Here is a 12485-nt window from a genome sequence, read left to right on the forward strand (position 1 = left end):
GGGGTGAGGAGATGGACATTCAGATGTACATTCTGTAGTGTCTCGATCTGCCTTGCCGGGTTAGAGGGTTTGTGACTTTGCTAAATGTACTGTAAATACAGAAGGGTTCACAGAGTGTGAATGGTGCAACTAAACAGTCATTTTACTAATACTGGGCCTGATCTTGGGATAAGAACCTGTCACACTTCAGAGGGATAACTGGGAATTCGTTAAGTAATCAATATAATTAATTTACAATTCATAGATCAGGCTACACTGGGTCACCGAGTCCAGTCTTTGCTGGTGCAGCCAACTTCATCACAGAATCCCGGTCAGAAATGTATCCAGCTCTGGCTGCCAACTAGTTGGGTTGTTTCCCCAGCACCCCTCCTACTGGGGTGTATTTAGAGAGAGAGCAATCCGAGCCCTCTCAGCCTTCGCCTGGCCAGGCCAAACAAAGCCCAGCTCGTTCAGTCTCCTTTCATAAGATCAGCTCTCCAGTCCCCTCAGCAGCCTAGGAGCCCTTCTCTGCACCTGGGCCAGTTTGGATTCATCTTCCTTGAAGCGGGGTGACCATATTTATACATCCAGGACTCCCCGGACATCAAGCCAGAGGTCATGGTCCAGGAAGAACTCTGGAGGGGTATATTTACATTGCAATTTAAAACCTGCAGCTGGCCTGTGCCAGCTGACGAGGGCTCAGGTTAAGGGGCTGTTTAATTGTGGTGCAGTTGTCCAGCTCAGACTGCAGCCCGAGTTCTGGGACCTTCCCACCTCGTAGGGTCCTAGAGCCTGAGCTCCAGCCCAAATATCTACACCACAGTTAAACAGCCCCTTAGCCCAAGCCCGGTGAGCAGAAGTCAGCTGGCATGGTTAGTCTTAGCAGCTCAGCTTCGGCCAGTCCCACCCACAGCCCGTCAGCAGAAACAACAAGCACCTCCTAGCACCTGAAACACTGCCATCTCTTCCTGCTCCATACATGGTCTAACCACTAGAGGGAGGCAATGAGCCAAAGGGCTTTAGCCAGAGTGCTGCTGTGTTATATGGGGTGAACAGACTGGGGTTTGTATTGACACATGCCAGCTCTGTGATTTGCAATCAATTAAAACAACACAATCACCTCCTCCAATTTTACTCTTGGGGGAGTTCGGTGCCAAAAAAATAAAAATTCTGAAAAATGCAGCAAATTTTATTTATCAAAACAACACTATATAATCATGCCAGTTTCAATTGTTTTGGTAATTTATTTCAAAATACCTGTCAGCAAGTATGTCTGTAAACAATACAGTGACACACAAACATTCCCCCAGGAGTAGAGTTAAAGAAACCCCCATGACAACCCAGTTCCTGCTTCTCTGCTCCCGCCCCCCGCAAAACCCAGCCATGGCCCCCCAGCCCAGACACTCACATCCCTTTTCCCCGCAGAGGCCAGCTGCGGTTCCCCACCCCCCCTCCAATTCAGAAGGAGAAACAGCCTGGTGTTGGGTCCTGAGCTTGCAAGAAGTTTCCTGTGCACTGCCGCCTCCTTCCTTCAGGGCCTGCTGGGAACTGCGGCTGCTGGAAACTCTCCAGTTGCCTCCCCCTCCCCTGTATTCTATTTGCCAGCTGGGCTCTGCCAGGTCCAGCGGCCCCTAGTGGTAGCCAAAATCTCTGCAGCCCATTTCTGTGGGGGGGAAAGGAAATTCTGCATGCGCAACATTAATTTCTCACATCCCTTTTCCCCGCAGAGGCCAGCTGCGGTTCCCCACCCCTCCTCCAATTCAGACGGAGAAACAGCCTGATGTTGGGTCCTGAGCTTGCAAGAAGTTTCCTGTGCACTGCCGCCTCCTTCCTTCAGGGCCTGCTGGGAACTGCGGCTGCTGGAAACTCTCCAGTTGCCTCCCCCTCCCCTGTATTCTATTTGCCAGCTGGGCTCTGCCAGGTCCAGCGGCCCCTAGTGGTAGCCAAAATCTCTGCAGCCCATTTCTGTGCGGGGGAAAGGAAATTCTGCATGCGCAACATTAATTTCTGCAAAATTCTGCACTGCGCAGTGGCGCAGAATTCTCCCAGAAGTATCCAGTGGGAATTGTACCAGCAACCACTGGGGCTAAAAGTTGCAACAGGGGATCTAAAATGGGAACTTTGGCATCAAATACCAATCCTCCTGCTCCACCCCCTTCCTCCACACCTGTAAAGTATGGCTGTGTGGGTAGCAGCTCCCGATCATGCTTCAAACATATTCAGGATGCAACTGAACACTGTAGCTTAGCCTTGTGCTAGTTGCAGATACCTTCTTAAGTGCTGCCCTAGGCCCACGATATCAGAGCATCTCATGCTCGCTAACACGCAACTTGATGGCCTTTTTCCTGTTTGTCTGGAATGCGATAACTTGAGAATGACACATCAGCTCAGTTCCAGGCATTCCACACAAGTCCCCAAAGACCCAACCATTGGTAATGGCCAGGTTGGCTTTGGCTCAGTGCTGATAGAGGACTATAATATCATGTATGGTATGGGGGAAGTGAATAGGCAGTGCTATTTACTCCTTTACAGAACACTACAACTGGGGTCACCAATGACATTAAAAGGCAGTAGGTTTAAAACAAAGGAAAGTACTTCTTTACACAATGGATAGTCAACCAGTGGAACTCATTGCCAGGGGATTTTGAGAAGACCAAAACTATAACTGAGTTCAAAAGAGTATTAGATAAGTTCATGGAAGATAGCCATTGGTGGACCTATTAGCCAAGATGGTCAGGGATGCAACCCCATGGTCTGAGGGTCCTTAAACCTCCAACCACCAGAAGCTGGGACTTGATAATTGCCCTGCTCTGTTCCTGCCCTCTGACGCATTTGGCACTGTCCACTGTCAAAGAAAGAATACTGGGCTAGATGGGCCACTGGTGTGATCCAGCATGACTGATGTTCTTATGAAGTGTAAGCATAGAGGTGGATGTTCCTGCTACTCCATGTGAAATCAGACTTGACCCATCTGTTGATTAAAATTCTGGTATCCGTCTCAAGGCTACTCACGAGCTCAAACTTTATAGATTGGAGGGCAGAAGATACGGGTACAGTGCATTGTGGGAATGCTAGTGGAGGACTATTCAGATTTGATACCTGGTACCTGCCCCTCCAACACATCCACATTGAAGAGTGGGGCAGGTATAGGGTAGGCCTCAGCTGACCCAAGCACGTACCCATATCCCTCAGGTGAGCTAGTTTGCTCAACATCTATTTGCCCCGAGCATGCACTTCAGGGGTTTGAGTGTGGACAACAGGTTTGGGCACAACTTCAATTCGGACACAGGTAGAGTTAGCAGCATATACGTACATGACCTTCCCATGGGCTGGAATCCAAGCTCTGCATATCCAACCCACGTGGTATTTCCCTTAGATAAATCCAGTGGCAGAATGAAACTGAAAGCTGACAAGAGGGTGTGGAAAGCACAGTCAGGAAAGCCAAGGACCTCCGATTCCGACCCCCAGATGCAAGAGACATCTGTCATCCCTGTAAGTACTGGAGGGTCTAAAGCAAGGTACTGCAAGAGGGTCTAAAGCAAGCAAGTGATACAGCTCCAGGGGTGGGGGGAGTTAACACAGGATGGCCAATCCTGGGAACTGTTTGTCCAGCAGCTCTGGGGCAGTTCTATCTGTTCTAGTTCTACTTTTTTCTCCTGTAGCAGCTGTGCTTGAGCACCTGTTTCGGCCCAGGGGTGCTGGACCTGCCAGGGTGCCAGGGTGATACAAAGCAAACAGCCATGGGAAAGTGGCAGCAGCCCCGAGCTTGGCTCATGCATCTCAGGAAGATTGCACAGTGCAGGGAGGCCAGGCTTACACCCAGGGTTAGAGTTGCTGGACTGTCTCGCCCTCACCAGCAGCAAAGGGACACAGGACTGGAAAGGATGAGTGTGTGTATATGCACACGCAATGTGGGCTTCTTGTGGCATGCAGGGCTCAGACGGGGATTGCACGCAGCGATGTAGTGCATTGTCACCTCTCTCCACTTGCTGTCTTGTTCGCCAAAATCTTGTCCTTCATAAAAAAGGAAGTCTCCTGGTGTCCTGGTTGAGAAACAAACCTAAATATATGGACTGAGTGTAACTGACGCAGCGACACCTGCTTGAATCTGCCGAGAGTCTGAGCCAATTGCTCTGAGAGGGGGGAATTGAGTGTAGCTAGGAGTGTATGGGCTGAATGCTGGCACCGCTGAGTGACATCTCGTCTGCCACTGGTCAGGTTTGGGAACATGGAGTCACTTTGTCTTTAGGTCCAATCAGCCTGGCTATGGGATTTCACACGGTGGCCCCATCCAGGGGTCTTCATTGGAATTAAGCCAGGGATGAGGCCTGGCAAGTCAGAAAGGAGGTGGCATGAAATAGGAGTATGCACAAGGGATCATCCTTTTATTAGCCTCTAAACTCCAGGGCTGCTCAACTCCAGCCAGTTCCATGTCAGGGCTCCTGGGTTCTATTTGGCTTCCGGGAGGGAGTGTGAGTTTCATGGCTAGAGCAAACCATGGCATCAGGACACCTGGGTTCTACTCTTAGTCTCACAGAGGGGAGCGGTGTCTAGTGCTTAGAGTGGGGGATAGCGTCAGAGCTCCTGGATTCTATTCCTAGCTCTGGATGGGGAGTGGGGTCTAGTAGGTTGGGGAGGTGGGAGGAACTGAGAGTCAGAATTGCTGGGTTCCATCCCCTTCTTGTGGGCCAGAGCATGGGAGACTGGGGAACCATGACTGCTGGGTTCAATGCCCAGCTCTGCAACTGTCTCCCTTTTCTGACCACAAATCCCCAAACAGCAGAATCTTAAAGCATATTCCCCTGGGGATCTGAGATGCACCGTCTCAGAGCTGAGTTTGCCCTTTTCTATGGGTCTTCTCCCTTCCCCTCCAAGTCAGCAGCAATAGCTGGGCTAGCTGCTTTTTCCATGGCAGGGCTGTGGTCACCTGATCCCTCCCCCAGACTGTCCTGCCCATGTGCCCTGCAGCGTGAACTCTAGCGAGTAACGGGGCTGTCTGTGGCTCTGACACCCATCTGCAACCTCTTACGCTCATTAAAGAGGAGCGCTCCTCTCTCAGCCCCCTGCCCTACAAGGCAGGCTGAGGATCCAGGACCCCGCCACCAGGCCAAGACGATCATGCCTCTTTCCTCTGTAAGTACTGGCTGCAAAAAGAGCCCCAAGAACCGTCAGTCAAACCTTTTAGCTCAGCTGATCTCTGCAGCTGTTTGTCTGTCCCAGCTGGGTCATGCCTGTCCTAGTATCACTCTCTCATTTGTGGGGTGGGTTCAACGGGGGCAGGGCGTCTGATTACAGGGTCCCCCATGAAGGTCAGCTCTTGGCATGTGTCCTTGAGTTAAATATAGTCTTGGCTAGGCTGGCTGGCAGGAAGAGGAGGTCCTGTTACATTGCATTTGGACTCGTTTCCTCTCAATGGAGTGAAATCAGGGAATATCACCCTTCCTCAATTACAGTGCCGCACTCTACCCTCACAAACCAGCTGCAGAGCAAGAGGGATTTGGTTGCTTAGTTGCCAGTCATTCAGACCTCTTGATCTGCGGGAATCTCTTAAATTCTGGGCTGATTTGCTCAACACTGTTACAACAGATAGCAGGCGTATCCTGCAGTGGGTGGTATGAGGCAGACAGACCTTGGGAGCTCATCTGGTGTTGGCTGGAAAATGTTGTGGTTTCTTTTTCCGTCATAGAAAGTTTTTGATGAAATATCAAGCTTTTTTAAATCAAAACTGGCTGAAAATTGAATATTTTTGGGCAGAAACTATGTATTTTTAGCCAAACACTGAATAATTTTGGCCAGAAAATGAACAGTTTTGAATAGGGTGACCATATGTCCTGTTTTGACCGGGACAGTCCTTTTTTTAAGCCCTGTCCCGGCTTAAAAGTTGGCAAGAGCAAACGGGACAAATGCGCAGTTTTGCCAAAAAAGTGGGGTGTGACCCCAAGTAAGGTGTGGAGGAACGTGAGGGGGGGAGGGGGGAGCAAGTGGCACAGCCAGCCCTGCGTGGGAGAGAGGGCTCAGAAGAGCAGCGCGGGCTGAGCCAACTGCGCACGGGCGGGCAGCAGAGGGGGCTCAGGCCAGTCCCGCACGTGCGGGGGAGAGGAAGGGCTCAGGCAGGTCCCATGTAGTGTCCTGTTTTCCCCTTGGGAAAATATGGTCACCCTAGTTATGAATCAAAATTGCCAGAAACTGATTTTTGGCCTCAAACTAACAAAATATGAATATGTAAATCATATATTTTCAGTCAGAAACTACCAAAAGTTGAATATTTTTGGCTGAAAACTGCATATTTTTGGCCAAACCAGAGATTTTTTCAGCCAAAACTGATGAAACCAAAACAGTTTCACTTTTTCACAGAAATAAAATCACTTTTTGGTCTTTTGTAGGAAATATGATTTTTAAAAATGAAAACTTGAAGATGAACTTTTCTTTCCATGAACATTTTTTTATGTCAAAACCCCAATTTTCCTTTGAAAAAAACGTTTTGATGGAAAATATATCCCTGGCTCTTATTCCGAGTGGTGAAGGAAAATCCCAATTTTTGAGCCAATCTCATAATATCTCTTGCAGCTGCACTCCTGAGTTTGAACATGCAGGGTTGTGGCAATACTGTAACATTTCTGTTTTAAAAATCCATTTATATGATTTCTGGCTATTTCCCCTTGCAACACCCTAAACATTTCCTCTCTGCGATGGGGTTCCTGGGGTATAGCCTGGCCTGTGGGACTGCTGAGCCCTCTGTCCCTCCAACCTGGGGTATCCTCACACACTGTGATGCTGTATCAAGTTACAAATCTCTGGCAGGTACTGCACCTATACAGCCATCCACAGACAGAGACACATCCAACAGAGTTACATGAATGCTTCTCCCAGCCACTCATGTACCCTCGATAGGGAGGTTCCAGCCAATTCCCACCAGCTCCCCAGCCTTGTACCCCAGAATTGTACCGTCCTGCCCTGGTCAGAAGCCTGATCAGTGTAAGTTCATTACCCAGTCCACCCACCCCACTCCCATAATGTGGAGAGGGCACAGAATAGCCTTTGTAAACTGAGCTGAGATTTCCCAAGCACTTCAACCAAAACACAGTTTTAGGTAAAATAGAAAACATATTTGTTAACTATAGAAAGATCAATTTTAAGTGCTTATAAGTAGCAAGCGTAGAGATCAAAGTTGGTTCCCTAAGAAATAAAATAAATTCACAGTCTAAGTTCCCCAGCCTTGTACCCCAGAATTGTACCGTCCTGCCCTGGTCAGAAGCCTGATCAGTGTAAGTTCATTACCCAGTCCAACCCCACTTCAATGTGGAGAGGGCACAGACTAGCTTTTGTAAACTGATCTGAGATTTCCCAAGCACTTCAACCGAAACACAGTTTTAGGTAAAATAGAAAACATATTTGTTAACTACAGAAAGATTGATTTTAGGTGCTTATAAGTAGCAAGCGTAGAGATCAAAGTTGGTTCCCTAAGAAATAAAATAAATTCACAGTCTAAGTTCTATAAACTAAACAGGATTTGAATCAAGCAGTGTCTCACCCTGATAGATGGTACAAACATGTCACAGAGCTTCAATACAAAGGCTGGAACTCTCCGCCAGCCTGGGACCACCCTCCCCAGTTCAAAGTCTTTGTCCCCCAGACCTTTCTTCCAGATGGTGAATTGGGGGGTAAGTGAGGCCAAGCCACTATGTCACTTCCCCTCTTTAGAGTTTCTTCCAGCTTGCTGGAAAGATCTATGGTTGTGACATGGGTGTCTGCCCCCATTGGTCAAGCATTCTCCATCCTCTACGTGTTCTCTCTGAGAAATCTCCATTGTATACAGCTCCTGGGATAGTGGATTCTCTTTAATGGGCCATCAGCACATCTGGCTATTCCATTGTTGTACCTGAAAGGCTGGTTGGGGGTATTCCCAACCTCACAACACAACACACATAGCAAAACTTCATAACTTCACATACAAGGATAACACATACAATCCAACAGGATAGTAATGTTCAACAGATCAAGACCTTTAACATGATACCTCACAAGACATACTTTGTGCAAAACATATCAATTATATGACAGGGGTGAGTATGGGGATCACAGGGTGTGGCTTTGAGGTTCAGAGTGCCACGCTCTCCTTCCTTGATGATACTTATGGCAATGAATCTGCCTCACGTCTGGTCTAATTTTAGCTTTTCTTTTCCAGCAATGAGCTAAACAGGTTCCCCAGGAACCACAACAATCTGGTGTCCATTCATGCTACTTAGATGCGATGCAAACACTTACGTTTCTTTTATCAATTTCTGAGGATTTACATAGGTGACACATTTGAATTAGTCAAGGGGAAACTGAAATCCTAATTTCTTTAAAACACAGAAACTCTGAGAAAATAAGCCATTCCGCTTCTGAAGCTCAACGAAAATGCCACTTAAAGGGGTAAGTACTAACTGAAATGGTTTGTATATCAGAATAACTTGCATTGGGCTTGTCCTTTATTCATAGATTCATAGAACCATAGATTCCAAGACCAGAAGGGACCATTATTCTATGATTATGATAATCTAGTCTGACCTCCTGTCTAACAAAGGCCAGCAAACTCCCCCAAAATTATTCCTAGAGCAGAGCTTTTAGAAAAAACATCCAATCTTGAATTCAGAATTGTCAGTCATGGAGAATCCACCATGACCCTAGGTAAGTTGTTCCAATACTTAATTACTCTCACTGTTAAGAAGGAACATTTCGACTTCGACAAATTGCCATTTGCTGATGGAAAAACATTGCATAGAATCATAGAATCATGGAACTGGAAGGGACCTCGAGGGTCCAGTCCCCTACATTCAAGACAGGACTAAGTATTATCTATACCATCCCTGACAGGTGTTTGTCCAACCTGCTCTTAAAAATCCCCAATGATGGAGTTTTCACAACCTCCCTAGGCAATTTATTCCAGGAAGTTTTTAGTTTTTAGTTAGGAAGTTTTTCCTAATGTCCAACCTAAACCACTCTTGCTGCAATTTAAGCACATTTCTTCTTGTCCTATCCTCAGAGATTAAGAAGAACAATTTTTCTCCCTCCACCTTGTAACAACCTTTTATGTACTTGAAAACTGTTATCATGTCCCCACTCAGTCTTCTCTTCTCCAGACTAAACAAACCCAATATTTCCAATCTTCCCTCATAGGTCATATTGTCTAGAGCTTTAATCATTTTTGTCGCTCTTCTCTGGTCTTTCTCCAATTTATCCACATCTTTCCTGAAATGTGGTACCCAGGACTGGACACAATACTCCAGAAGAGGCCTAATCAGCACAGAGTAGAGCGGAAGAATTACTTCTTGTGTCTTGCTTACAATACTCCTGCTCACACAGCCCAGAATGATGTTTGCGCTTTTTTTGCAACAATGTTACACTGCTGACTCATATTTAACTGATTTTTTTGGCCCCAAACTGACAAAATCTGAATATTTAAATCACATATTTTCAGTCAAAAACTACCAAAAGTTGAATATTTTTGGCTGAAAATTGCATATTTTTGGCCAAAATAGAGATTTTTTTCAGACAAAACTGATGAAACCAAAACAGTTTCACCTTTTCACTGAAATAAAATCACTTTTTGGTCTTTTGTAGGAAATATGATTTTAAAAAATGAAAACGGATCTTTTCCATGAACATTTTTTGTTATGTCAATACCCCAATTTTCCTTTTGAAAAAAATGTTCTGATAGAAAATTTCCCCCTGGCTCTTATTCTCAGCGGCAAAGGAAAATCCCGACCAAGCTCCCAACCCCTGCATAACCAGAAGAGGGTACAACCTCAGGTCTGCCCTGAGATTCCAGGCCCAGCATGCCATAGACCTTAGTGATGCATGAACAAATAGCCCATCTGGAGACCCTGCCCCAGGTGCCTCCTAGTGGTAGGGAGAAGTGCCCCTCATAACCCACATGCTTGAGCCAAATCGCTTCTCCAGCTTCTCTTAGACACCCAGCCTCTGAACCACCCACCCTTCTGCCCATTTTAGTGGCTAACCCCTCTCTCTGGTTAATTGCACCATCTTCATTGTACATTACACACCTCCCCCGCATCTGATCCAGAATCTGTTACAGCTGCAATCTGGACCAGCTGGGTTCCTTAGCTCCAGGGGCAGAAGCTGGTGCTTTGGGCTCTGGTGTTTACCAGGTCAATCCCCTCTAGCAGTTGGATCAGCCAACCTGCTATGTTCTCAAAGTCTCTGCGGTGAGGGATTCCGTGGCGGAGAGGTAGGTAGGTAGGTTTGCTCCTCCCCCTCCCACTAGTCATGCTGATTTTGCTCCAACAGGAGGAACCGAAGCCTGGGGACCTGATTGAGATTTCCCGCTTTGGATACTGGCACTGGGCCCTCTACGTGGGCTACGGACATGTCATCCACTTAGCGCCCCCCAGTAAGCACCCTGCCTGGCTCTGTCAGTGTGTGTGTTTGTCGGTGGGGAAAGAGTGAATAGAGGGTGCTGATATAAGGCTATGCCCAGGGCCAGGGCCAGGTTGTTGGTATTGGGGATTGAACCTGGGACCTCTAGGTCTAAGATCATTAAGCCATCAGGGCTTGAGCTCATATAGATGGTTTATTGCTTTAATATCCTCTTTCTTGTATGTTACACTTTGTTCCCACTGCTAAGACTAAATACTACTTTGGTGTAAGTCAGTGTCTGGTCACTGCGCACAACACAGGTCATAGGGGCCCAAAGGGAAGAACCGCAGGTGCCAAACCCAGTTGGACCTGCAGAGTAGGCAGGGCTGATCAACAGGATGCCATAGCCCAGGGCTCTGTTTAAGAGTAGGAGAATCATATATGATTCCACCCCCAGAGAGGTAAAGGCACGAGGCCTGACACCTGAGAGGGTGCACTGGGGACAAAGGTACAGCCAGCCCTGTAGCTGGGACACGTGCCCTGCTTGGCTTGGTCTAAGACACATCCCAAGTGATGGAGACTCCAGGGAGGGATGGAAATCTCAAAGTCCATCCAGATCTGTTAGCACACGGTCCATGTGTCTGTCCTGGATCCCCAGGTGAGTTTGCCGAAACTGGATTCTCCAGTCTGATGTCCGTGGTGGCTGATAAAGCCATGGTGAGAAAGGAACCCCTCTGGGCGGTGGTGAAAGGCGATGACTACTGGGTCAACAACAAGCACGACGGGAAGCTGCCCCGGCGGACTGTGGACCAGATTATCCAGGAGGCAGAGTCTCTGGTGGGGAAGACGATGCCATACAGTGTCACCAGCAAGAATTGCGAGCACTTCGTCACCAAGCTGCGCTACGGTGTGGCCAGGAGTGACCAGGTGGGGGGCGGAGTGGGCCCAGCTGTGTGTGTGTGTTTGTGTATGTGTGTACACACACATGCCATGTGAAGCCCTGCTATGTGTGTACATGTAACCCACATGCCTCCTGGGTGTGGTGTTCTGTCCCATCTAGTGGCACTGAGACCACTTAGAGATTAATGAGTCTGCTCCCCAGCCTTAGCTAAGGGCCAGTTGGATTTTAGCTCATGCAGTAGAGGCTCATGCACTAAGCTCCAGAGGTCCCAGGTTTGAGCTCACCTACCGGGGGTCTGTCGGTGTTGCACACAGACCCCGTCCGAGATAGGGACCCTGTCGTGCTAGGCTTTGCACAGACACACAGCAAGAGACAATCCCTGCCCTGATGAGTTTACAATCCAGCTAGACAAAGGATGGGAAGGGAGGCCCAGAGCAGGGAAGGGACTTGCCCAGGGCCAGGAGTAGAGCCTGGAATAGAACAAAGGGGACCAGAGTTATGCTGCCTCCAGTGAACTGTGGAGGCCGGATGCTCTAAAATGGACTTTAACTCAGCGTGGTTCTTGTGCCATTTATTGCTGTGTTTAAAACCCCCTGGGTGATCCGGGGCCTCCTGACCAGGTTTTGTCTGTGCTTTGCAGGTCCGAGATGCCATGGTTGCAGGGGCAGTGGGGATCGTGGGCGTAGGAGCCCTCGTAGCGGTTGCTACATTCATTCACACATTGCTCTCTGACAACAAGCAGAAGGATGAATAATGCAAACATCGGCCTGGGCCAAAGACCTGAGCAAGGTCAATGGGAGCTGATCTTTACTGGAGCTGGTTTAGCTTCTCACCTGCTTCCTCCTTTGGCATCACTGCCCTTGGGAGTTTGTTCTAATGGTTAATCACTTGCATTGTGAAACAACTGGTGCCTTATTTCTAACTGGAATGTGTCTGGCTTTAACTTCCAGCCACTGGGTCTTCTCCTGCCTTTCTCTGCTAGGTTAAAGAGCCCATTAGTACCTGGGATTTTCTCCCCGTGAAGGTACTTATACAAAGTAATCAAGTCACCTCTCAACTGAAGCTAAAATGATTGAACTCTTTAAAGCTCTCCCTGGCAGGCATTTTTTCCAGCCCTCAAATCATTTTTGTGGCTCTTCTCTGCACCCTCTCCAATTTAGCAACATGAATGTTACAGCAACTAGTGTTTTCGGACAGCTGGGACATTCTTGGTGAGTATGTGTATAAATCTAGCCAGCGAGATTCT

The 12485-nt window shown here is 47.9% G+C and overlaps 1 protein-coding gene across 2 annotated transcripts; it reads left to right on the plus strand.

Annotated features, from left to right (window-relative positions):
* The first annotated feature begins 3404 nt into the window (after positions 1-3404).
* Positions 3405-12485, plus strand: LOC144267717 (phospholipase A and acyltransferase 3-like). Of its 2 annotated transcripts, none has more exons than XM_077821942.1 (5): positions 3405-3471; positions 8335-8394; positions 10270-10372; positions 10997-11265; positions 11880-12485. In XM_077821942.1, exons 2-5 carry the CDS (start codon positions 8380-8382, stop codon positions 11991-11993), a joined length of 501 nt encoding a protein of 166 aa, XP_077678068.1. In that variant the 5' UTR covers positions 3405-3471; positions 8335-8379; the 3' UTR covers positions 11994-12485. The 2 variants fall into 2 exon arrangements, with proteins under 2 accessions (XP_077678068.1, XP_077678069.1); XM_077821943.1 differs by having other exon boundaries at positions 10997-11245.

The sequence above is a fragment of the Eretmochelys imbricata genome, chromosome 7 (assembly GCF_965152235.1).
Source record: "Eretmochelys imbricata isolate rEreImb1 chromosome 7, rEreImb1.hap1, whole genome shotgun sequence".
Classification (NCBI taxonomy): domain Eukaryota; kingdom Metazoa; phylum Chordata; order Testudines; family Cheloniidae; genus Eretmochelys; species Eretmochelys imbricata.